General features: G+C 40.7%; 1 protein-coding gene across 1 annotated transcript in view; it reads right to left on the bottom strand.

Annotated features, from left to right (window-relative positions):
* CUL3 (cullin 3) overlaps positions 1-27,651 on the bottom strand; it is a 102,695-nt gene that overhangs the window by 59,400 nt on the left and 15,644 nt on the right. Inside the window, exons 2-3 of the mRNA XM_084638902.1 lie at positions 17,318-17,515; positions 3,919-4,032 (exon numbers count right to left, since the gene is read on the bottom strand). Coding sequence (XP_084495028.1) covers positions 3,919-4,032; positions 17,318-17,515 — 312 coding nt within the window. The remainder of the gene's footprint in view (positions 1-3,918; positions 4,033-17,317; positions 17,516-27,651) is intronic.

The following is a 27,651-nucleotide window of genomic DNA, read 5'->3' as shown; positions in this document are numbered from 1 at the left end:
AAACATCATACAATTTGAAAGTTGGGAGAACCACTGGGTTAGAGGATAAGTGCACACTCAAACTCAATCATAAATGGCACTCACTGGTATCCTGATTGGCGCACACAGAGGAATACTTACTCTGCATGAAGACTGAACCACTGTATTTTTCCCTGGTGGTTCCTTCACACCGCAATTAAGGTATACTGACAAGTCTGTATCAGGAAACTGGATCTTCCTGGGACTACACAAGTTCTGTAGGTAAAGGACTTCAGCCTCCAGGACTGTTAGTACTGCACCTTTACAAACACTAAATTTCACTCAAATTTTATAATATAAAACCAATAAGGGAGCAGGGTTTCTATACAGTCTTAATATTTCAGCTCACCATAACTTGGAGACTCGTGGAGTGTAGCACTTCCGAACAGAGTCCCACAGCACAAAGTTGTTTACCTTTTAGTAGTGTATTGACCAATTAAGACTTTGTTCTAGCTAATTCCAACAAACTATGACCCTCCATCTTTATTTTATTGGATCCACTGGCACTCTTGACATGCTGCAGCACAAGCAATCATCTCAGTCTAAATTTGGTAACCAAGGCGCAGAACACTTTCTTGCTTAACCACCTTTCTGAGCACCTGACTTTTGGTAAACTGGGGTATTAATCCAACTTCTTATGCCTTACTACTAAGTGTTTCACAGGATTTATTTAAGTTCTACATTCCTTTATATCAAAAGCTGCATTAACTGGTTCTTATATACAGATGGCACACAACTCAATACATCTCTATATTTTCTCAAGATATTGGTCTTATTGTTTATTTTGAGTTACACTTAATAGATGTAGACTAATCCTTTTTGCTTTCCTGTCTAGTTACTAGCCTTGCCGAATTTATCTCAGAGTTTATCTCAAAACAGAATCCTTTTGGCCACTTCTGTTCCAATTTATCTGTATATCCATCTACTTATTGTACTTAGACCCATAGATTTACATTAATAAATATGTCTAAAATTCGTGTTACTTTATAGTTAAAATGAAATGTTTATTTCCTTCTTTTATCTGCATACTTGGGCTCTGGCTTAGAGGATGTAGTACTGTGGTTCTTTCCCTGTTAGATTACAGCATGGTCTAGCAGAATGTGCTGGATCTGAGCCTCGAACTCCAGAGTCCGTAAATCACAACCTCTGTCTCACTGCCTAGTCTGTAAAACAAGTATCATTCCTTCTTAACTAATTTGAAGATGTCTTGGGGATCAGTTAATGTTTATATAGTACTTTATTTCCAAAGTGCTAAATTTTTAAATTACATTCTCTGGAGAAACAAGGGGTTGACTTGGTCTTTTAATGCTTGTGTTTTTCACCCATAGACTGAAGTTTTAACTATAGAATTAAAAGGCCTGGTCTACACTTAAAAGTTTTGTCGGCACAGCTATCTCAGTTAGTAGTGTGAAAAAATCACACCCATAACTAACATAGCTATGCCAGCAAAAGCTTTACTGCAGATGCCGTTACACCAGCAAAAAAGTAATTTTGTTGTAGACCTTATTTCATTTGGGGGAACAGGTATAAGCTTTGTCAGCAAAAGAACTCTTGCTGCTATAAACAGTGTCTACACCAGGAGCGTTTGCCAGTATAGCTACGCCAGCAAGCCCTTTGTAATACAGGCAAGGCCTAAGGCTTCATATGTTGAATATGATCTGACTTTCAGCGACTGATTGATGTACACACCTACTAACAACTTGTGTTCACTTGCAGAAGTATCTGTAATCACCCTCAGTATCACTCACTAATTCTAGATACCAGATCTTGATCCAGCCTGCTGGCACTCTCCACTGAAACATTAATGCAGAGTGTTACCACAAATTTTAAAAAAAGATAACTTTTTTCCTAATTATCCTTTAGCGGTTCTGTTTGTTGTAAAAAGCATGTTGTTAAAATGTGTAAAAGCAAACTTCAGAAAAATACTATTCTTAACTACGTTTCCTGTGTTGCCTTGAAATATCTGAACGTAGGTAACACAAAATGCAAGCCTTTCTGCCATTTTGGATGTATGCATTGTTACATAGACTTCGTTGCCAGAAGATCACCAAATCATATGAGTATTAATTAGAAACTCTTAGAATAAAAGATCTTCCTCAAGGAAAATGCCCATTAAACACACATAGAACTTAATGAATTAATTATAAAGACTGCAAGATGTGGACCACAGGAAGTACCCATAGCCATAACCTGTATATTTTTCTCAATTCAAGTTCAAAAATACCTCAAAAAAAAAAATCTTGTGTGCACCAAGCTTTTGCATAGATAATTTTATTCAGAAGCTGTAATTGGCTGAAAACATGTATTTAGAAAGGAAATATTAATGTTGGCACTTGAGACTTATAGAAGGTCAGATTTCCTGCACTGACAAGCTTAAAGATTAATAAAAAACTACCTACAGGGGAAGAAGGTGAAGTGAGAGAATTCAATGAAAGATTTATTTTAAACTTGATTGTTCCCCTCCTTTAACCTAAGTCCTATTTTTAGTCGTCTAAATTAAAAAGTAGTACCTACTAAGGAACATAGTAATTGCCATACCAATCAGAGGTCCATCTAGTCCAATACTGTCTCCTGACAGTGACCAACACCACATCCTTTTATTTTCCTAAGTAATGTGGTAGTTAGGTACAATACTGTCATTTTACAACCCTAACTGGTTTTTGCAAACAAGTTTTTTGGTTCTGGAATATGAATTGTGGTTTGAGAGCATATAGGAGTCCATTCTACCACCTCCTCACCAGAGACTAAATTCCCTTCTGAGAGCTCAAACTCCATAGTGGCTAACTTAAACCACACTAAAACCCTAGTGCTACAGACCCAAAAACTAAGGACACCATCATCCAAGCTGAAAGAAGACCTCTATTAGCTATCAGGCACTGAAGGATCTTTATGTTATTTTTGAATTACAACCATCCAATTGAAGGCAACATGTTCACACATGCACCATGAATGATTCTGCTCCCACTAAGTCAATAGCAAAAATAATAATTTGGAGCCATGTAAATCCAGAACAAGACTCGTAAATAATTTTGCTTACTGTCTATTTTCCTCAAATACAGCTAGCACAAAGTTTCAAGGAGATTCCACTATGCTGTAAGTTTGATGGAAGAGTCACCATCTGGTTTTCAGTTTCAGGATAACAAAAACATTAGACAAAAGAGAAATTCAAATCAGGGTAATTTTGTCTTCCTGTAATTCTACAGCATCCTGATAATATTATCTTCAAGATTTTGCTGAGCATTTATACTGAGTATGTTTGGAAGTCTCCAAGCCGAATTTAGAGGTGATAATAGAGGTGTCCTAATCTAGGACTTTGGAGTGGAACCTCATTGCAATTTTACACCTCTCAGAAACCTGGCAATCTGTAAATTGGGTTCTCACTCATCAATGGATAAATAGCAGACTACGCTGAACGTGTAAACGTAAATATCATGAGGCAGTTTAAGACTACTATATTAGACTGGCACAAGTCTGAGAAAAGTGAAAGCTCCTTTAATTGAAAGAGAGGAACCATTCAGAACCAACTGCCCAAATAAAAACGAAGTAAACCATGTATTCTGAATCAATTACCCTTACCTTTTTGCTTGGCTTTTGAAAGCCTTTTCCATCCCTGAAGCACGAGTGACAGCAAGAAACAAAGAATTGAACAACACTTTCAATAAGCTCTGCTCTGTCTACCAAACAACATGATGATGAAATAAAAAGATCAGTTTACCATTTTCTTGTTCATGTAGGTTTTTTAGTAGTTTATCTTTGAGATAAATTACTTCTCTAGGAAAGCAGATTACTGTGCATACCTTACTGCTCCTCCTCCTGCCACGGTGGTCTAAAAGGAAAGCAGCTTACATTTCTGAGGACCAGGCTGTAAATGATGAAAAGTGGAATACCACTATTACCCACCATGTACATGAGAATGTCTCTAATCATCACCATTGCTGTCTGATGATCATTCCACGCTTGGTTTAGTGTTTGAAGAAAGTTGTTATTCAATGAATTTAACACATCTTCTCGCACCTGTAATGAAACAGGAAGATAATGACACATTAACAAATTAGTTTTGACACTAGAAAGTTCTTCTTCAAATCTGCAGACCGCTACTCCATATGTATTTGCTGTGCTACTATCTCAAGAATGCCAGCTACTAGGGTATTGTCCTAAGTGCTGTCCACCAACAGCTCCTATTCAAATTCAATGGAAATTGCAGGTGCTCAACATCTCGGGGGTGGGGGAGAAAAGGCCAAAGCTTACTCACCATTATCCGCTTTGAAAGTGATGTCTGAATTATCAAAATATGAATAACGCACATAACCTTTACACATTCTAGTATTGCTATTTAGCTTGCCTAATATGCAGTGTCAAAACTAAGTGAATATTCTTAGATATTTGAAGTCATTTTGTCCTGATGACATCCACTGCATGTACTTAAATGAAACCATAGTTTAACTTTAATGAAAAAGATTCATCTTTAAGACAAACAAAAAGCATACACTTACTTACATTTTGGACCAGTCATACAAATATTAAACAAACAGCTAGGAAAAGGAAGGTTTACTTACCACAAATACAAAGCCAAGGACTGTTACTAGCTAGCATACAACATTCTATATTTGTTCTCCAAGAGTATTAGCTGCATATAGCTGGTACAGTCCCTTTGTAAGTAAGGGGCAAATCAAAATAAAAACAAGATTTCTATGACAGAAATGAATATTATGACTCCCACTGCACAGCAACTCAAAACAATGAATATCACTGTAAAGTGTTACAATCAGAAGTGAGTTTAGGTGGGCCATTGGACATGGCAAAGTTTAAAAAGGGATGGTATGAAGAATTGGCAGCAAAGAAGAGTTTTTAAAAGGAGCATTCATCTAGTAAGAGATTCCTCCAGAGTGTACCAGTGCAGTCACTAACAACAGAACTCCAGGAGAGAGAAAGGACTAGGGAGCTAGCAAGCAGTAATTGATAGTAAGGAGGCTAAAAATGACATTTTATGAACAAATTCCCAACCTATGATATTCATTTATTTTTAACCATTAATGCTGTTTGTCTACTGTTGCACTCAGTTTACCCAGTGAAACCAAACTAGTTCCAGTTTTCATAAGCTACCACCGTGTTGCAATGTTTGGGTGTTTAAATCATAATTAATTATTGGAATGTTCTAATGACTGAGTTTATTTATAAAATTTTGTAAAACATTTTGGGGGTGGGGGAGACAGTATGTTGTGCCATAACCCTCCTTTCTCCTCTTCCAGGTCTTGCCATATACTTTTTGCCCTTTACCTCTTGCCTGTGGACAGTCAGAATTCTCCCCCCACCATCTAGGGGGATGAATTCTGTTTGGTTTCAGGTCTCTATATTCGCAAGGGCAGTGTGAATGATTCAATTGCTGAAAATTTCATATAGTGTCTAACTGAGGTTATTTTGAGCTTGGTACCTTATTAAAGGGACAGTTTGAAGGCTCTGGTACTTTAGTTTTGGCATAGTCTCATTTAAAGCTTTTTCCAAATTATCAATCTCTTGCTTTTAGCAGTCATTAGATAAGACACAGAATGTGCTGCCAGTCACTGTACAGCAGGATTTCCCTTGAATTTATCATCCCTTACCCTGTAAGTGAAGTTACTGGAACAAAAACAGCATTAGATGGCTTTGTTTTTTCTCAATTTTACAGTCCCATAACATTTATCTCCACATGGGACTGTTTTAACATTCTCTGTCATCTAGAAGCCCCAGGGTGCCTGTCAGCTCCTCGTCTGGATGGCTAGACAAAGTAGAGTGCATTAATCCATACAATACCTTTTACAACTGAGACAGAAGTTACTACGTGGCTAAGTTGAGTTTCATCTTGGATGCATATACATCAATGACCCTCAACATGCAAACCATTCGCACTTGGCACCATAACAATATGGAATAGTTAAACACTACATGTTGTTTCTTACAGAATAAATTGTAATTAACCAATATCACCCAAAAGTTAGCTGTTTGCAGGTGACAGTAAGTTAGCAGATATAAGAAATATAGACATGTGCAGCCCTGTATATTTCTCAGATACTAGAATTTACTTTAAGCTGTATTTGGAATGTTATGCTGAGTGTTTTTAAAACACATAGAAGCACTTAGGATGCTGCTTCTTTGCACTCACTTTCCCACAAATATTTCTCTGCCGTTTCCTCATCTAAGACACATATTAAGTCTACCACAGTTTGCATAAAAAGAAGGATCTGTGGTCACTATGGGTGTCTTCACTGCAGTTACTGAGAGCTACAGTCCAGACATTGCCCCTAACCCCATTCCATCTTCCAAGAAAAACCTCTAACCAGAGCTATGAGGGTGTTTCAAGCCTAAGCTTGCAGGCACAGCTGAGTACAGGCTCAAAATCAGTTTTTTTGCTTGGGTTTTGCTTCAGCCCAGGTTAGCAGCATCTACTTTGTGGTGAGAATGCCAGCTAATCAAGCTTGGGTGCTGTTAGCCCTTCAAAAACATATCTCACAATTCCACCTAGGCTCTACTTTGTCGACTTAATTCCTCCATTCTTCTGCACTGGAAACCACTGGCTCAGTGTTTAACCCCCACATTCCCCAACTCCACTTGAGCTGCATTCCACAGTATCTGAACAGAGATACTGCTCAAGAAATCCTCCTCACAGGCTGCTAGTTGGCCAGAATCTGACACCAGCCTTTCGGTAAAAATGTGGTGTGACATCAGGATGAATTCAGAGAGAGTGGCCCACTTTAATGCATCATTAAGAACCAGGGATGTCTTGCTAGAAATCCAGCCCAGCACAGGGGCTAGTACAGTACCATTGTACACACTGCCACATAGCTCTGAGTTGGTTAAGGCTTGCAGTGTGGATGGCTCATGCAAGACTAGCCTGGGCTAACTCTGATAATACGACAAACCCTACCTAGCCTTGCTCACATGTCACAACACAATTAACTCTTTGGAGTTATAAACTAATCTGCATAAAATACAAAAGTAACTGTGTTAAAGGGTAGCTGAAGCCTTGCAATCAGTGACACAGCTCTGTCACTGAACTTGTCTTCAGACTTTGAGATAAACTGAACAAACTAGCAAAGACCTATCTGAAGGTTTGCTGTGTGAGTTATCTATAGAACTATACAGAAGATACACACGTGTTTAATTGCTTCAGTGTATGTATTTAAGAATAAGTTAGATAGCCTCCTATATTCACAAAGGTGAAAGAAAGCTTGCACAAGATTTGTTTTAGACTTTCATTTAGACTAGGGCTGTTGATTAATCGCAGTCAACTCACATGATTAACTCAAAAAAAATTAATTGCGATTTATCGCACTGTTAAACAATAGAATACCAACTGAAATTTATTAAATATTTTGGATGTTTTTCTACATTTTCAAATATATTGATTTCTATTACAACACAGAATACAAAGTGTATAGTGCTCACTTTACATTATTATTTTTGATTACAAATATTTGCACTGTAAAAATGAAACAAAATAAATAGAATTTTTCTATTCACCTCATACAAGTACTATAGTCCAATCTCTTTATCGTGAAAGTGTAACTTTCAAATGTAGATTTTTTTGGTTACATAACTGCACTCAAAAACAAAACTATGTAAAACTTTAAAGCATACAAGTCCTACTTCTTTTTCAGCCAATCGCTCAGACAAACAAGTTTGTTACATTAATGGGAGATACTGCTGCCTGCTTCTTATTTACAATGTCACCTGAACGCAAAAACAGGCGTTCATATGGCACTTTTGTAGCAGCACTGCAAGGTATTTACGTGCCAGATATGCTTTGGTACCACCATTCCAGAGGACATGATTTCATGCTGATGATGCTCGTTAAAAAATAATGCATTAATGAAATTTGTGACTGAACTCCTTGGGGGAGAATTGTATGTCTCCTGCTCTGTGTTTTACCCGCATTCTGCCATCTATTTCATGTTATAGCAGTTTCGGATGATGACCCAGCACATGTTCATTTTAAGAACACTTTCACAGATTTGACAAAATGCAAAGAAGGAATCAGATTTCTAAAAACAGCTACAGCACTCAATTCAAGCTTTAAGAATCTGAAGTGCTGGCCAAAATCTGAGAAGGACAAGATATGGAGTATGCTTTCAGAAGTCTCAAAAGAGCCACCCTCAGATGCGGAAACTACAAAACCCGAACCACCAAAAACGAAAATCAACCTTCTACTGGTAGCATCTGACTCAGATGATGAAAATGAACATACATCAGTCCACTCTGCTTTGGATCGTTATCGAGCAGAACCCGTCATCAGCATGGATGTATGTCCTCTGGAATGTTGGTTGAAGCATGAAAGGACATATGAATCTTTAGTGCATCTGGCATGTACATATCTTACAATGATGGCTACAACAGTGTCATGCAAATGCCTGTTCTCACTTTCAGGTGACATTGTAAATAAGAAGCAGACAGCATTATTTCCTGCAAATTGTAACCTAACTTGTTTGTCTGACCGACTGGCTGAACAAGAAGTAGGACTGAGTAGACTTGTAGGCTCTAAAGTTTTACACTGTTTTGTTTTTGAGTGCAGTTATTTTTTTGTACATAATTCTACATTTGTATGTTCAACTTTCATGATAAAGAGATTGCACTACAGTACTTATATTAGGTGAACTGAAAAATACTATTTCTTTTGTTTTTCACAGTGCAAATATTTGTAATAAAAATAAATATCAAGTGAGCACTGTATACTTTGTATTCTGTTGTAAGTGAAATAAATATATTTGAAAATGCAGAATACATCAAAAATATTTAAATAAATTGTATTCTATTAACAACAGCTCGATTAATCACGATTAATTTTTTTAATCGCTTGACAGCCCTAATTTAGAGAGATCTTGGCTTTTAAAGAAATTTAGCTTTTTTTTTTAAAAACTGTTTTTCTTTTTAAAATTTTCTCCTTGCATAGCTTTACTTTTAACTAACTTAGTGTTAAATAGGCTGTGCAGTAGATTTATGGTATAACATTTTTCCTTTTGCAATTTTGAGATCTGGTACAGTACAAACAGTTCAGCCATGTAATTCCCTAAACTACACCACTTGGCCCAGCTAGCCATATCCATCTTCTGTAGGGAGGAAAAAAAATTATAAAATATATGACTCCCATTTCATGAAGGTACTTAAGTATGTTTAAGTACCTCCTGAACTGGGGCCTAAATCTGCTTTTTAGCTATAATTCGAGTTAAAAGCTTTTATTGCAGAAGTTTTCCATTCATTATAATATGGTATTATTAAAGTAAAAGAGTTTCTACATTTGTGACATTAGATACTCTGTATTCACATGTAGCTTTAAAATAACGTATTACAGTGTAATTTTGTATTTTCCATGAGGAATATTTGTTCCCCACCCTTTGCCCCTTTTCTAGAGGAAAGAATAAAAAACATAATACTGAATCACATTTGCTTTCTAGTAAAAGATTTTTACATTTTTTTAAATATACACAACAGATTACTGTAAAATGTAAATACCTTAAACACACACACACACACACACAATATGCCAATTACCCATGAAGGAAAATACTCTGTGGTATGGTATTTTAGTGTCAGTTTGGATTATCTAACAGGTTTTTTAAAAACAAAAACAAAAACCCACCACACAACTCTCTCCTCTAACATTTTAACTTTTTATTATTTTTAACTGTAGTTTTTCCTTTTGTCTAGCCATGGTATTGCTTATCAGCAAAAGGTTCTGGGGCTCTAGGCCTGCTGGCTTTTGTTATATTTAGGGTGAGATTTTTGTCCCGGCATAGCTGTGTCACAAATGGAGCAAAGGGACAACACTATCTGGAATGTGTGGGACCAAGCCATGGAAGGGTAAAGCCCTGAGGTGAAGCTAGGAGCTAAGCCCAGGGCAAGAAAACAGATACAAATGAAGTGCAAGGTGCCAGATACAGATGGCATAGGACCAGCAGTGATGTCACCAAAAAATGGTTACTTGCCTTTCGTAACTGTTGTTCCTTGACATATGTTGCACATGTCCATTCCACTCTTGGTGTGTGTGCACCCCACACATAGATGCTGGAAATTTTTCCCTCAGCAGGACCTCTTAGGGCAGCTTGAGCACGCTCTGCTGCTGCACACCACTGGCATAAGGTTAATTGGCCCAGTCGATCCTGAGCCCCCTCAGGTCCTTCTTTCTGGAAACTCCAATGTAGAGAGGTAGGAGAGTGAGTCATGGAATGGACACATGCAACACATCTCAAAGAAAAACAGTTAGAAGAGTTTAGTAACTGTTTTTAATTCTTCAAATGATTGCACATGAGCATTTGACTCTTGGTGACTCCCAAGCACAGGGATCGGAGTTCACATACACACAGACTGTAGTACAGCTCGACAAAATTTGGTATTGTCTCTAGAGTACTAGATGATGGCATAATGGGAAGTATGCACTGGTGACCAAGTTGCTGCTTTACACATGTCCAGGATAGGGAATCTGTGCTAGGAATGCCACTGAGGAATGCTTGCGATCTTGCAGAGTGAGCAACCAGCTTGCATGGTGGTCAAATGCTTACTAGATCATAACAAGCACAGATACAAGATGAAATTCTCTGTTAGGATCCTGAAAGATTTTTCCTTCTGTCCCTATAGCCACAAAATGGTTTGGTCCTGTCTATGTAGAATGCCAGTGCTCATCTAACATCCAATGTGTAAACCATTGCTCATCCCTATTTGCATGTGGTTTGGGGTAAAATACAGGTAATTACATGGATTGATGTGAAAATCTGCAACTACCTTAGAGAGAAAACTCAGATGAGGACATAAGTGCACCTTATCTTTAAAGAAGGCTGTACAGTGGATCGGATGCAAGGGCACACAGTTCAGAGGCTCTTCTGGCAGAACTGATAGGAATTAGGAAAACCATTTTCCACGAAAGGTATAGTAAACAGCATTTTGCCAAAGGCTCAAATGGTGGTCTCATAAGTTTAGACAAAACCAAGTTCAAGTCCTAAGAAAGGAACAGGCTCCCTTAATTGAGGGCACAATCTTTCCAGGCTTTTAAGGAATCCAATTGTCATGTCATTAGAAAAAACATAAGTTATCCATGCAAGAGTAGAAAGCTGATACTGCTGCCAGGTGAACCTTGATAGAGAAAATTGCTAAACCTTGCTGTTTCAGGTACAGCAAAAAGTTGAGCATATGTTGGATGGACATCTGCATTGGTGAGACTCCGGTTTGACAATCCCAGATAGAAAACTGCTTCCATTTTGTCAGGTCGGTTGCCTTGGCGGAGAGCTTTCTGCTACTTAGTAAGACCCGGCAAACTTGTTCCAAGCCAGCTTCCTCTTTGGGATTTAACCCTGGAGCTTCCAGGCCATTAAATTAAGGGACTGCCAGTTCAGGTGGAGCAGCTGATTGTGGTCCTGAGAGATCAAATCCGGGTGCAACTGAAGTGAGACTGGAGTTGCCACTGAGAGGACCAGGAAGTCATAACCTTGGGCAGGCACATGCTTGTTCTCAGCCCATTTTGAAGTGGGGAGAAGAATGCAGAGGTCTGCCACAGACCCTTAACTGTCTCACTGAGAGGAAGAGCCATTCTGAAAGGATCTGCAGTGGCTAAAATACTGACTAGGCAGTGTGAGGATTCTTTTACTGCCTCCACCTGTATGCCCAGTTTTAAAGCAACCCTCTAACAATTCTTGGTGTGCCTTAGTGTCATCTGGGAAGATGACATGACCCCTCCTGAGACTCCCTCATGAGGGGAAGAGGAAGAGAAGCCCAGCACTGGCTGCAGATGCTCCTCCATTTCCTGATCTGCAGGGTCCTGTTGAGCTCATAGACTCATAGACTCTAAGGTCAGAAGGGACCATTATGATAGTCTAGTCTGACCTCCTGCACAATGCAGGCCACAGAATCTCACCCACCCACTCCTGTAATAAACCCCTAACCTATGTCTGTGTGAGCTACTGAAGTCCTCAAATCATGGTTTAAAGACTTCAAGGTTCAGAGAATCCTCCAGCATGTGACCTGTGTCCCACGCTGCAGAGGAAGGCGAAAACCCCCAGGGCCTCTGCCAATCTGCCCTGGAGCTGGTTCTTGCTGTCTGGCACTGGACTCTGTACCAGAGTCAAGAATGGGTGCTTCCCAGTGAGGAGGTGCCGCAGGCCTTTCCAATGCCACCGAATAGAAGTGCCCGGAATTCGATCTGGAAACGGGGAAAGACCCACAGACTCAAAAAAAAAAGACACTGGACAGGTATAGGGCCCCCAGTGATCTCCTGGCCACCCACTCTATGGTGCTCCCGTGACAGGATACATGAAAGGATGGAAACATCTGGAGGAGGGGTAGAGAGTGTGGCTCCGAGACTGGGAAATGTTGCACCTGACCTCCAATTCAGAAGACGACAACTCTCCTTCCACTGACCATGGAGGCGCCATTCCAGACAATCGGTGTTGGCGATCGGTGCCAACATTGGGAGGTCTGCAGTAAAGCAAACATTGTGGGTTTTCCCTTTGATGGTACAGAAGGACAAGCCATCAGGGGTACATGAGGCTGGCATGATACCGACTGCTGTAGCAGTCCTGCTGGTTCTCCTGCGTTCGCCAGAACTGATAGCATCGACTCTTGTACTGCCAGCAATACTGGCACTGATGAAGTCAGGAGGTCTCTGCCAGCTGCAAATGCCTCTAGTATGATCGATTCCACGATAAACTTTATACAATGCAGTGCCACAGGTGTGGAAGGTGCTTCCTCTAGCTCTGGGCTTAACACAGCCTACCTAAGCTGCTGTAATCAACAGTGCCATCTGCTGAAGCAGAGGAGTGCTTATCCTCAGACTGCACTCCACTTATCGCCATGCCAAGCAGACTTCAGTGCTGGGGATCTCCCCCTTTCAGCAGTCTGCTTCTAATACCTCCTAGGCACTGGGGATGGCAAAGTGGTTGTTGGGACTCAGGCACAGTAAAAGGCGCACTCCTTACCGATGTTGAGGCACTCGGTGCCAAGTTTTACCAACCTGACTCAGATGGAGGTCTCCATGAGTAAAAAGTTTAGCCGGACTTCATGATCTTTCTTCGTGCAAGGCTTAAAGTCCCTGCAAATTTGGTAATGCTCCCCAACGTGATCTTCCCCAAGGCACTTCAAGCAACTTGAGTGTGGGTCGCTCAAGGGCATAGGCCTATGGCAAGAAATGCAGGCCTTGAAGCCTGGTGACTGAGATGTCCCTCAGAACCAGGAATCAACCAAAATCATCAGATGGGGTAAAAACCTAACAAAGCAAACACTAAACTATTTACAATAAAATGCAAGAGAACAGAGTCCACTGAGAGTACATGGTCTAGATAATATACTTAGTCCTGCCGTGAGTGCAGGGGACTGGACTAGATGACCTCTCGAGGTCTATGAAGAGCAGCAAGAATTGAGTGAGCTCATGGTCAGCTGGCCATTTATACTACTAGATACAGTGGCATGCAGCAGGAGAGGGCGCTCAAGCCACCCAGATAGTTACCACTGAGGAAAAAAATTCCAGCAACTGTACGTGGAGCAAATACACATGTGCCATCACTTGAACAAAGTTACCTATCAATCTATTTAGATTTGATAGACAGTATGATCTCCCACTACTTAAATGCACCATGGTTCAGTAGATATGGCACTGGACTAGGTGTTAGGACACCTGGTTTCTATTCTAATCTCTACAACTGAGATGCCATGTCATCTTGGACACAGAACGTCACTTGTTCCATTTCCCTTCCCATTCTTTACCTGTCTTATCTATTTAGAATGTAAACTGTAGGGGGCAAAAATGATTTCTTGCTTTGTGTTTATGCAAAACCTAGCTCAAAGAAGCCTCAATCTTGGTTAGCACCTGAAGGTGTAACTATAATTCAAGGTTTCAGAGTAACAGCCGTGTTAGTCTGTATTCGCAAAAAAGAAAAGGAGTACTTGTGGCACCTTAGAGACTAACCAATTTATTTGAGCATGAGCTTTCGTGAGTAACTTCAAAGTAAATTCAAGTAACTACAAAAAGCTATTTTTAAGCTCATTAACTACACAATACACAGAAGAAACTGAAAATGTAAAAGTTAGGTGTCCCACTACCTACAACAATTCAGACCTATTTCATACTTGAACCACTGTGAGGGTGGTTTAATACTTTTATCTAGCTAAAGTTAATATACTGGGTTTTTTTTAATTTGATCTTTCTTAGATTTTATACTTGTTACATTTTAATTTTAGTGCCAGTGCTCACAAGTGGGGCTGGGACTTGGCAGGGGAAAACATTAATGATTTTAATTACAACTAAATATATTGCAAAAAACGTATCAGTTAGTGGCTTTTTGTTTGTTTTTTAAAGTTACATAACTTTTTTCCTCAAAAGGTCTGGTCCAGGGGTGAGCAAACTACAGCCCACAGGCCATGTCCAACCTGTTGGACCTTTTAATCTGGCCCTCAAGTTCCTGCCAGGGAGCGGGGTCAGGGGCTTGCCCCGCTTTGCGCTCCAGCCAGGGAGCGGGGTGGGGAGCTTTCTGTGCGGCTCCTGGAAGTAGCAGCATGTCCCCCCTCCAGCAACTATGCATGGTGGCAGCCATGGGGCTCTGCACGTTGCCCCCACCCCAAGCACCGCCCCCGGCAGCTCCCTTTGGCCGGGAACTTTCAGGTGAAGATGTTTTAAAGACTTCCGCCCACCCTACCCCCGGGGCCACACCTCTGCTTAGGAGCTGGAGGGGGGACATGCCACTGCTTCCAGTAAGCACCGCCTGGCACCTGCACTCCTGAGCCCCACCACGCCCCAGCCCTGATCCCCCTCCTGCCCTCCAACCCCTCAGGCCCAGCCCAGAGCACCCGCCTGCACCCCAACCCCCTCATCCCCAGCTCCACCCCAGAACCTGCACCCCCAACCCTCCCACACCCCAACCATCTGCCCCAGCCTTGATACTCCTCCCACTCTCCGAACCCCTTGGTCCCAGTACGGAGCACTGTCCTGCACTCCAGCCCCACCCCAGAGCCTGCACCCCCAGCTGGAGCCCTCACCCTCTCAGCACCCTAATCCCCTGCCCCAGTCCTGAGGCCTCTCCCACACCCTGAACTCCCTCATTTCTGACCCCATCCCAGAGCCTGCACCCCCAGCTGGAGTCGTCACCCCCTCCAGCACCCCAACCCCCAATTTCATGAGCATTCATGGCCCACCATACAATTTCTATACCCAGATGTGACCCTCAAGCTAAAAAGTTTGCCTACCCCTGGTCTGGTCTCTTCCTAAGTAAAGTCTGGCTGAACACAACTTTCAACAAGCAATTAAGGATAGCAGAGCAAGAGTTCCCACCTACACAAGAAAAATATACATTTGTGTTCCAAACCTGAACAGCACTAACCATGAAAAATGCTTTCAAATAGATGAGTAGCAACTCGCTAATCTCTGGTGTCTATTAACCACAGATAAACCTCTGTATTACATTCACAGCACAAGCACCATACCTGGTATACTTAATTACGAGAACGTAACCTGTTCTCACAAGGGTATCCCCAAAGAATGAAGCCCCAGCTCCAGTGCTGTCTACCCAGTGAGCTGCCTTGGAACCACAGACCCTGCAGTCCCCCTGTCCAATGCAGTCAGCCAGGTGAACTGACAGGAAACCAGGCAGTTTTCTAAACATGCCTGTATTCTATTGGAACTTCATCAAATCAAGCTGTCCCCACTAAATGTTTTGTTTTGACAAATTAGCAAAAAATGTTTTGTCAGAATTTTCCTAACCAGCCCTAGTATCCACCATTTGTTCTTTGAAGGTATAGATAAGTGAACACCTGTGACTAGAATGCATTCTAGTGATTTAATTAGATACTTAATGTTTCAAATACTGACATAAGTAGTAGTGTTGGAAAGAGCTATCAAAGATTTTTCCACTAAACTTTCAGTTAAGTAAAATGCTCAGTTAAATAGATTGAACTGTAATTAGTTGTTTCATCTGCCTTGCAACAAGTACTACAACAAAACTGAAGAGATGTCTAATTTCAGAACCGAACCAACTTCTACCACCTGTGTATATGCTCCTAAACACCACTAAGTCCATGATAACGTAGAGATGTTTACAGGCATAGATTTCTAAAAGTCTCAGACATTTACCATGTTACATGACCAGTCTTGACAAATTCAGTAATATCTCTGAGGCATTAATATATTACAATAAAAGGACATATACGTGCAAAATCCTATAGTCACTTTATACTCAACCTGTCCTTGCATTCACACAGTGTAAAAAATATATATATTTAAAGCATATTTTAGACTGAAGTGGTCTGGAGTGAAGTCTTTAAAACGTCTTCACCTGAAAGAACCACCAAAAATGGGAAGCAGTCCACTGATTACTTCAACTCACTAAACTGTGCAGTAAGGGCATGATAGGCTATGATGCTACTCGAGTGCTTTGGTCAGTACATACAATGGGCACAGTGGAAAAGCAGCTGTTCTCCAGGCTGCATCTTTGATTCTGCCACAAGTGCTGGACCTCTTTAGAGCAATAAGTTTTCAGCCTTGTTTCAACTCAGAAAAAGGTCAAGTCAAGGCTGGGTTTAGCTAACGTGAGCTAGCTAAGCCAGATCTAAACAGGACTGCTTTTCTTCACCAACACAAAGCCACAGAGGTCCAATCTGTGGTCTGAGGCGAGATGGAAGGTCTTTATATCTTATATATTCAGAATCAAAAGGATTGTTTATTTAAAATTTTAGGCTAAATTAAATGTATGTTTTGAAAAGACTGAAATTTAAGGACTCAGACTGTTCAGGATGTTTTTTGTCAAGTTGATTTTATGCATTGAACGATGCCTGTCTACTCTCTATATAATGTAATCCCAGCACAACTATTGCATTAGATCACGAACAAAGCCCATTACAAGCAAGTTCTTATTCCGGGATGTAGTTAGCTCCCAGACTGAAAAATGGGGTTATTATTACTAGTAAGTGAAACCGACCCCACCCAAGAAGGCCACTCAATTCTATCAAAAAGCCACAACTTAAAAAATAAATAAATAAACAAACAGGTTAGCAGACCTACCTATGCAATCATGCAATAATGATTCAACTAAAAGTGATTTCTTGATTCACATATTCATAAACATTTAAATTTGCACATTTCATTATTCATTAGTAGTTTAAACATAAATGGTACCTCTAACAGGAGATCATCTTATGCTTGACATAGTCCTAAACTGGTATTATATGAGTAAAAACATTGTTTTAAAACTAAAGTACCAAAATTTGGATTTTTGTCACAAACCACAATTATATAGTGCTCATCTTACATATCAGCAAGAAAACCACTGATTTAAAATTTAGTTTAGTTAGATACCTTGTTTATGAGGTGCTCAGTGACGACTTCTCGTAGTCCAGTGTACAATTTTTCTCCATGTTTATGTAACACCATAGTATATGCATTCCTATACAGTTCCTCAAAGCTGAGACCACTGTTGTTCTTACGCTGGATTTCTTGGATCGCATTTTTCAGGAGATCCCAAATGCTGTTTACATATTTCTCATCCATGGTCATCTGCAATATTGAAGAAAAGAAATTAGTATTTTCCAGAATTAAGAACCGTGGCTACCAGAAAATTAGCTGGAAACCACTGTAATTTGAAAGCAGCAGTAATGGTTTCTGTCAAATTTCTCCGATTCAAAATTTATGACATTTATCAGAACCTTGGATCAACGAGAGTTGACAAGATTGGTAGGGATTAACTCCACTGAGTCAAAGATAGCCTTCTCTATGATTTTTCCAAGTACAGTAACTCCTCACTTAAAGTCGTCCCGGTTAACGTTGTTTTGTTGTTACATTACTGATCAATTAAGGAACATGCTCATTTAAAGTTGTGCAATGCTCCCTTATAAGTCGTTTGGCAGCCGCCTGCTTTGTCCACTGCTTGCAGGAAGAGCCCGTTGCAGCTAGCTGGTAGGAGTTCGGAACCAGGGTGGACCGGCAGCCCCCCTATCAGCTCCCAGCTCCCCCAGGTTCCCTGTGTAGCAGCCACCCAGCAGGCTATCTATTGGGCAGTTCAGCTGTCCTTTCCCCCACTGCCATGTGCTGCTCCTGTCCTCTGCCTTGAAGTTGCTCCCCAACCATCCCGCTTGCTGTGCAGGGGTGGGGGCCAGAGGGAGGCTAATGTCAGGATGTCCCCCTCCCCTGCTCCTGCACCCCACTTACCCCATCTTCCATAGAGTAGGGGACACACACCACAGGGCTTAGGACGGAGGGAGCTTCCTGGCAGAAGCTGTGGTCTCAGCTGGCTGATTAACTTAACAAGCCAGTGTACTTAAAAGTGGGGACAGCCTACTTAAAGGGGAAATGCGCATCTCTCTCTCTCTCACACAGAGTTTGTGTCTCTGTCTGCCATGCTGTCTCCCCTCCCTCCATTCATGCTGCCTTGTAGAGTATCAGGCTACATTAACAACAATGAGTTAACCCTGGAGGGCTCAGTGCACTGCTAGTTCATCATTTAGCAGTAAGGCATTCCCTGGGAATATCCCACCCTCTGACTTTACCACCTCAACCAAACTTCACAATCATCATTGCTATGTACAGTATTAAATTGTTTGTTTAAAACTTATACTGTGTGTGTGTGTGTGTGTGTGTGTCTTTTGTCTGGCAACAAAATTTTTTCCCTGGAACCTAACCCCCACTATTTATATTAATTCTTATGGGGAAACTGGATTCGCTTAACATCATTTCACTTAAAGTTGCATTTTTCAGGAACATAACTACAATGTTAAATGAGGAGTTACTGTACACCATCAAGAGCATCTTTTTTTTTTTAAATGACATTTTTTCCTTCAAAAATACCGTTTTCATAGGATTCAACCCTGATTCCACAGGGAAAAAATTCTTGTTTTCCCCCAAAATATAACAACCAATCTCAAAAAAGAAAAGGAGTACTTGTGGCACCTTGGAGACTAACCAATTTATTTGAGCATAAGCTTTCGTGAGCTACAGCTCACTTCATCGGATGCATACTGTGGAAACTGCAGAAGATCTTTTTATACACACAAAGCATGAAAAAATACCTCCCCCCCACTCTCCTGCTGGTAATAGCTTATCTAAAGTCCAGGATTTGTGTTGGAAATAGCCCAACTTGATTATCATACACATTGTAAGGAGAGTGATCACTTTAGATAAGCTATTACCAGAAGGAGAGTGGGGTGGGGGGGAGGTATTTTTTCATGCTTTGTGTGTATAAAACGATCTTCTGCACTTTCCACAGTATGCATCCGATAAAGTGAGCTGTAGCTCACGAAAGCTTATGCTCAAATAAATTGGTTAGTCTCTAAGGTGTCACAAGTACTCCTTTTCTTTTTGCGAATACAGACTAACACGGCTGTTACTCTGAAACCAGTCTCCAGTTTTCACCCACACTAACATACAACCTGACAAATTTTAGGCCATGGTATAAGCCTCACCTATGTGGAGTTCTCATTCGGAAGTAAAGTGGCCTGCATAGACAAGTCCTGAAATATGAATACTTTAGAGCAGTCAGACTAATTTCTGTGTAAATATATACCTTGTCATCTTAACTATGGCCAAAATTGGGGTTTCACATATCCAGTACAAAATGCATGAGAACAAATGGCAAGAATCTCAAAATTGGGTTCCCAAGGCTTTTAAATAGTACACAATTTATGTGGACTCTGGCCTCTTAAAAGATTAATTGCAAAGAATTTCCCCTCCCATCTTCAAAATGTTAATATATATTACTAAGTAAACCTATTTTTAATATTGTCTTGTTTATCTTTAAAATTTACATGCCTGATACTCTCTTCTGAAGCTTAGTTGGCGCTAATGAAGTCCTGTTTTAGAGGACTTCATTAGTGCAAACTAAGGACTTTTAAGTGTGTGCCCACAGTGTCCACACAGGGAATTACAGTACAGCACTTTGGTGCATGCTGTAATTCACACGCTCTTAGTATAAACTGCAGGTCAGTGTAGGCATGCACTTAGTTTGGAACTAAAGGCTTGTAAACACAGCACATTAGTCTGCACCAGAGGGGTGTAAATCTAGTGCACACTTGTGTGCTGCGCACTAACAGGCCTGTGCAGACCCTGCTGATGTGCACTAAAAATTACCAAATGTATACTAACGTAGTCCCGTTTCAAACAGTACTATGTTAACACACACTAGGTAAAGGAGTAGAGATATGTGGTCCCTATGGGGATTCACTGTGGTGCGCATATGCTTTGAACCAAAAATTCTTCGGCAGCAGGGTCCATTAGTTCATAACTGTGCCACCTCATGCTTCCATCCAGGGGCATAAAGGATAGAGCAAATCGACCAGCCCCCAGTTTGGACTCTACTGTGAATCAGGTTGACTCAAACAGAAGGTAAGGAGAGAGGTCATGGAATACCCATAGGGACCACACATCTTCAAGAACTCCAGTTACCATAAGGTAAGTAACATTCCTTTTTTCTTAAAAGTGCTGCTCCCTAGGAGTATTTACTGTGACTCCCAAGCAGTGGTCACTGAAGAGGAGGGTGTGAGGAAGTATTGCTGTAACAATAGCAGAGTGGGGGATTGCTGAGCCAAAGGAGGTATCTGTAGTCAAAGCTTGGAATACCTGGTGAAAGCGTGTAAGGAGCCCCAGGTGGCTGCTCTGCAAATTTCAGAGAGGGGAATTCCCTGTAAAGAAGCTACTGGTACCACTTGAGCAATCACAGAATGGGCCCTGACAGTTTGAGGAGGAGGGGCTTTCATAGCATCATAGCAGAGAGAAATGCAAGAGGCTATCCACTTAGTCTTTGGGAAGAATGTACAAGAATGAATGGATGATCCAAGACAGCTTTCCTTTCCATTTTCACGGCGACAGCAATGAACAACCCTGGAGATTTCTGAAAAGGAATTGTTCTTTGCAGAGAGAAGGCAAGAGCCCTGTATGTCTAGGGAATGGAGACTTGCCTTCTCCATGTTTCAGGGAGGTTTAGCATAAAACACTGGTAGGTGTATAGCCTGATTAAGATGAAACTCAAAGGCACCTTAGGTATGAACTTAGCACATAGACCTAAAGAAACCTTGCCCTTGTGAAAAACTGTATAAGGTGGGTCTACCATAAGAGCTCCAAGTTTCCCTACCTTCTAGCAGAGATAACAGCTATCAGAAGGTGATCTTCAAAGAAAGGTGCCGGAGGGAAAAAGGGGCTAAAGGTTCAAAAGGACAGCAGAAAGAATGAAGTTCAGATCCCAGGCAGGAACTGGTTGCAAAGCTAGAAAAAATGTCCTTATGATACCATTCAGGAACTTTTTGATAGAGGGATGAGTAAAAACAGGGCGGCCTCCACCAGGGACTGGAAAGAGCTAACAGCTGCCAAATGTACTCACAGGGAGCTGATGACAAGCCAGGTGTCTTTAGCAAAAGAAGATACTCCAATAGGAAAGGCATACCTGACACCTCAATAGAAAGTGATGCTGCTGGCATGAAAGAGAGAGCAGTAGCATTTTCCCATAGGGCGTCTCCTGCTGTTCTGGAGGACGGCTCAAATGTCTTGAAAGCAGGTTTGTTCTACGCTCATTGTCAGTCCTAAAGCTATGCTGCCAGATGTAGGGATGCTGGACTGGGGTGCTTTACACTGCCCTCATTTTGGGACAGTAGGCCCTGGAACATGCAGATTTGGAGACATTGTAGATGCAATCATGTCAACGGGGTGACATAAGTGCATGCCCCTACAGAACCAGGCAGGACTGGACTGTAGTCTGAGGGCTGAGATAAAGCTGGCTGAGGAGATTCCTCATGGCAAGGAATTGGTCCAGAGATAAGCAGGGCCCTGCTGTGTCTAAGTTCAGGTCCACCCGATTAATTGTATGGTTTGTGCAGGTAATATTTTGTGCAAGTTAATATGGACTTGTCCAAAATGTCTGAAGTCTTAGGGAATCAAAGAGTTGAATTGTGGTAGTGACTGTTGCTTGTATCTCCTGGTATGACCAACCAGTAAGCAGCCAATTGTCCAGGTAAGGCTATATCTGTCTCCCCTGTCTACAGAGGTATGCAGCCATCACCACAACACCTTTCATAAATAACCTGAGGCCATGGAGAGGCTGAAAGGGAGCATTCTGTATTCAAAGTGCTTCTGGCCCACTGTGACCTGCAGGAACCTTTTGTGAGCAGGATGAATATCCAAATGAAAAGAAGCATCCTTCAAACTGAAGCCTGTAAACCGGTCACCTGAGCTGAGGGAGGGTATATAGGGGCCAAGGTGCTCATTCTGAACTTTCAATGCTGTATAAAGATGTTCAGTATCTGAGGTCTTGAACAGGTCTTCACCCCCTTTCCATTCTTTTTGGGACTGAGGCATTACCTTGAGTAAAAGCCCTTCCCTGTAATAGGAATAATAAATTCTGTCAACTTTAATTTTCTGTTCTTTGGTGGGACTGGGATTAAAGTTAGAATTTGCTATTTTATCCTTATCTGCCCCAAATATAAAGGTAAACAACCTGCTACTCTAATCATAACTCACACACTGGGGCCACTTCAGAGAACTGCAGAAGGGAAATTCCAGGAAATTTCAAGCTATAGAAGACAACTTTACAAAGTTATCACAAAGAATATTTGAAATATATTACTTTTTAATATTTGATATTAAATATTCCATCTTTTGGTGTAGCTTCATATTCTCCTTCAATTAATCATCTCTCTCTTTCAAGTAGCAGCAGCACTTGAATAAATTTTAGGAAATGGGTTTGCTGAAGTTTTATCATGACAAATTAAGAGAATATTATCCTCTACTTCGACATCAAAAATAGTTGACTTGCTTTGCAATGATGGTTTTCTGGCGAATCAAAGCTTTCTAAGAACTTAAATTACTATGTATTGCAGCAGTGAATAAGTTACGTATGTAAGTTTTAGTAAGAAGAGTCTTACAGTTTTCCCCTCTGTTAAAAAGCTCTGTTTAAAACTTTTGCACAAAATACATAGGACCTTACACTGGCCAATATTTGCTTCCTCAAAACTAAATAAGAATGTCAATGAACCGTTACCTCTGGGTTGTTTAGCTTGTGAGGCTGTCACAAATGAAAAATTTTAAATAAAATGAAAATATTTTTCTAAAGACAGCTGTAACAAAAACTGTCTCCATAAAAACAAACATACTGAAAGTTCCAATATGGTAGTTAAGAGACATAAAATTAGTTTGTGATGTCATAAGAACATTTATGTACTTCTGAGATCTAGATTGAGATCCTTGGATAAGAACAGGCATATATGTATTATTAGAAAATTAAAGCCCTGATTCCGCAATTTGATCCACTAGAGCAGACCCCTCACAACAAAAGGGTGCTCACAGATCCACACTAGCAATTCTGAGTGAAGAACCAGTCCCCTAATGTTCTTCCTTGCTCATTCCCTGCCTCGCATCGATAGATTTACTGGAACTGTTGACGTAAACGTTTTAAAATAATGAATTGCTGTTCAGTTGTAGAGTTCAATTCATGCACTATATTAGTTTTCAAATGAAAACTAAAAATTAAATCACTGCTGCTTGTGAGGGCTTTTCAAAGCCCATTTCTCAGACAATTTGAGGATGGAAGAGAGAAAGGGTTCTTTTAAATTAAACAGTAGGGTGAGTTGCAACAGCATTTTCCAAAGACTTAATGGAGAGGGGCCAGTTCTTTCCAATTTAAAGGATTAAATTAAGGGCAACAGCAACAAGATATAGACAGAGTCAGAAAGAAATTTTCTAACATGCAGACCTGGTTGGCGTTTCATCATCTAACAGTATTCAGTGCCCTATATAAAATAGACTTTAAACCATATCCTTATCCGGATCTGGCAGCGTTTTTGACAAATTTAGGAGACTGAGAATTTAAACTAATGAACAGAAATTTAACTATCCTTCCTCTCCTAGAAATGGCCCCAACAGAATAAGATTGACACACATTAATTTCCTTCATTGCTTGACTAATGAATCTGGATTTCAGGTTCTATTTTTATGACATCCTGTATTTTTTCAATTGTAATATCTTATAAATTCCTAGGAAAGTAATTGTTTTTATAGGTTTGTTTGAATTCCGACTGTAAATTAGAGCAGCCACCAGTTCTGAAGCAATCAAAGAAACAGAATTAATATACTCAAAAGCTCTTTATAGTTCAAAGCTTATTCTAGAAAATTTACAACTTTAGGAATTCTGGATGTCAGTCTAAATATAGTCATTGCTGCCATCACATTGTTCACTGCTTGTGTGTTCTATCCCTTCCCCCCACCCTGCACCTGTCTTGTCTATTTAAATTGTAAAGTCTTCAGGGCAGGGACTGTCTTCTACTCTATACTGTAGCATAGTGGGATCCCATGCTTGGCTGGCCCTTAGGCACTGATAAATAATAGCTAGTCATGGCATGCTATTGTCCATGCTGTCCTGATTCTGTGAATAAAGAAGACTTCCCTCCACATCTGTTAATCTAGCACCTTTTTCCATCACTAAATTTACATTTAAAATAAAATATTTGTGACCACCAGAAATACCACCATAAGCTGAAAAATCTCTAGCCAAGTACAGAAAGACTGAGACCAGCACGCTTTAAAAACAAAGATCGCATTTCACAGGATATCACAACTGTGAAAGGATAAGTTTTTCGATGTCTCTAAATTGTGGTGGATTACACACATCACAGGGTCAGAAATGAAATCACTTAAGGGTTATGTATAACAGTACAGTAACTCCTCACTTAACGTTGTAGTTATGTTTCTGAAAAATGCGACTTTAAGCAAAACGATGTTAAGTGAATCCAATTTCCACATAAGAATTCATATTAATAGGTGGGGTTAGGTTCCAGAGAAATTTTTTTTTGCCAGACAAAAGGCATTATATACATTTTAAACAAGCAATTTAATACAGGTATAAGTTTTAAACAGTTTTACATACAGTACAGTACTATAGTTGGGAGGCGCCCCCGCCTTACCCCGCACAGGTACAGCCCACTGGCACTGCAGACAATGAGGCAGCAAGGAGGCTGAAGGTGCCATAGACTAGGAGAAGCGGCAGCTTCCCCACTGTGCAAGCACAGGTACCGACTTTGCCGGGGGCTCAACCGTTGGCCCGGCCACTCCACCCCTTCCCCCAAACCTCCACCCTTAACCCGCCTCTTCCCCCCCCCACCTCCTTCCCCTTTACTCTGCACGCCGAGTCCTCACTCCTCACCGCTCCCTCCCCTGCCTCCTGCCCGTGGCAGTCAGGAGGCCTATGCGCTGTGTCCTTGCTCCTCTCCCCCCTCCCTCCTGAACGCCGCAAACCAGCTGACTGGTGGGGAAGCAGGGAGAAGGTGCTGATTCGCGGGGTCCGCCAGCAGGCGGGGAGGTGCTGGCGGGAGGGAGGGGAATGGCGGGGGCTGTCAGCCGTGGACAAAGCAGGCAGCCAAACGACGTTATAGCGGAGCATTCCACAACTTTAAACGACCATGTTCTGTAGTGGAGCAGGGACGCAAGATCGAAACAACATTAAGCGAGAGGATGTTAAGTGGGGAGTTACTGTATTATTCCTATTTGGAATCAGAATTCTGTTGCCTTGTATACTTATTAGGGATGTAAAAGGTTAACTGGTAAGCATTAGTCTTACCGGTTAACCCGCCTTAACTGTTAACCCCGAGCCGGTCGCCCAGCCCGGCCTCAGCCCCAGCCATGCCAGCCGGATCAGCCCCAGCCGCTCTGGCAGGCTGGCCCTTTAATCATTTAAACGGTTAATTTTAAAAGATATGTACATCACTAATACTTACTTCTGTTGTGATAATGTAACACCACATAATTTTGCTATGAAATTATTTGTGGTGCAAAGTTACAAAATCTATTATAGACAATTTACTCCTTTTGTTACAGATAAAAAAACATAAAATGCTGCCTACCAGCAATTAGAAATTCAATGCATAAATCAAAACCAAGTCACCAATTTCAGTTCTAATATTCATGCCTATGAACTACGATTCTAAAAAAACCCACCACACAAGGTTGCAACATGAAGCACTTGAAGTAAGTGAATATCGTAGTTTCTTTACGACAACCTTAATTCTTCCCCCTTGTGTGTAGGCTTTGTTCTAATCTGGATCTTACTATTTATTTTCCCCAGAACACGAACAGGTCAGTTGGTGAATTAGGCAACGTTCTGAAGGACACCATCCTCAAACTGCTGAAGCTGGACAGTGGACTGTGAATGACGCAGCCCTGTTTTGTTTCCACTTTTACATATTGCATTGAATGAGGAGGTGCTCCTCAGGGGCCTGGGTTCCAAATGAGCCCTGCTTCATTCCACACAAATCCTGAAGTATCATATTAATTAAAATGAGAAATTATACTTATCTTCCCTTTCTGCAATCCCAATAGAAATGTTTTTCAACTGATCTCTCGTTTCTGCACAAAGTCAGTGCATGTGCTGCACAAAGTCATAACTCTGCCAAATATAAATGGTTCTTCAACAGACCACCAAAAGATATATCTGTAAACTAGGCACCATCTCCCTGCTAAGTTTCAAGCTCCTATCATCTCACACTGAGGTGCTAGAGCTGTTCAAAAGAGTTACAATATTTTGGTAACTTGTTTTTAATGGCTTAGCTGATTTGCTCAAGCTTTCAAATTAAGTGAATCTCGATCAGAAATCAAATAGGGAAGGTTTCAGCTCAAAAGTCATAAATTGAAGAAAGTTATATCAAACCGCAAATGGCCCTTTGAAATGGAAATGCTTATACAACCTAAAATACAGACATTGCCTATAATATTAACCAAGGATTACAGCAAATATTTAGAGACATTTCCATGGTGGTCATTTCCATAGTGTCTCAAGTCAGAAAAAGTTTAGCATGTATTATAGAATGGCCATAATGAAAGTGCTCATTTTCAAACATATCTGAACCTAACAGTTTGGGGGAGAGAGAGAGCTGGCTATACTGTGGAATTTTTCTAATTGATTTTAAGGCTAGCTCAACCTAACCTAATTCTAAAACTTGGTTAGAGCCAAAGCAGAGACCTAGATTCAGGGGTTTAAAATAGCCGGAGCAATTTTATAAAACTGGTTTGAAAACAGGTTAGAAAACTTCTCCAATGCAGACAGATCCAGTCAGCCTGGTGCATCAGTATGCATGGCAATTTGGTTTGGGAAGAGTGAACAATTAGAAACTATCCTTGGATTCTTACTTAGCAAGAGTTGTAGGAGATGAATTAAGTGTTTTGTATCTGGGAAGGCACACTGTGTGTTTTGTCTGGTCCAACTCACAATCTCCAATACAAATGTGATATAGCTAACATAGGAGGCCACATCTCACTGTCTTGGTTTCTTCAATTCAAGTAAATTGCCTTGCTTGTGATCCGTTAAAAATTACAGGAAATAGTTTACCAGGAGCTCAGAATTACACAGTAAAAGAAAAATTAATACATCCTGAATGAACTGGGAGAACAAATGCAAACTGTGATATCTAACTTCTCTTGCTCATCCTTCACCCAAAATAGAACAAAATGGTATCATGAAACAATAAAAACTGCAGTATACTGATCTATGAAAGAGGAATCTAGTTCAGACTTGCCACAAAGCAGGCAAGGAAGTCCTTTTGTCACCCATGCCACAAACATCAACAGTTCCAAAAACAGTTTCTTTAAAAGAGAACTAGAAGATAATCATTGTTTCTAATTATAAAGAAAGGTAGGTCATTAAAATACTGTCTTAAATGTAATAA

This window comes from Lepidochelys olivacea, assembly GCF_965140295.1.
Source record: "Lepidochelys olivacea isolate rLepOli2 genome assembly, chromosome: 9".
Lineage (NCBI taxonomy): Eukaryota > Metazoa > Chordata > Testudines > Cheloniidae > Lepidochelys > Lepidochelys olivacea.
The sequence above is the reverse complement of the archived record's forward strand: the minus strand, read 5'-3'. Positions and strand labels throughout refer to the sequence as shown.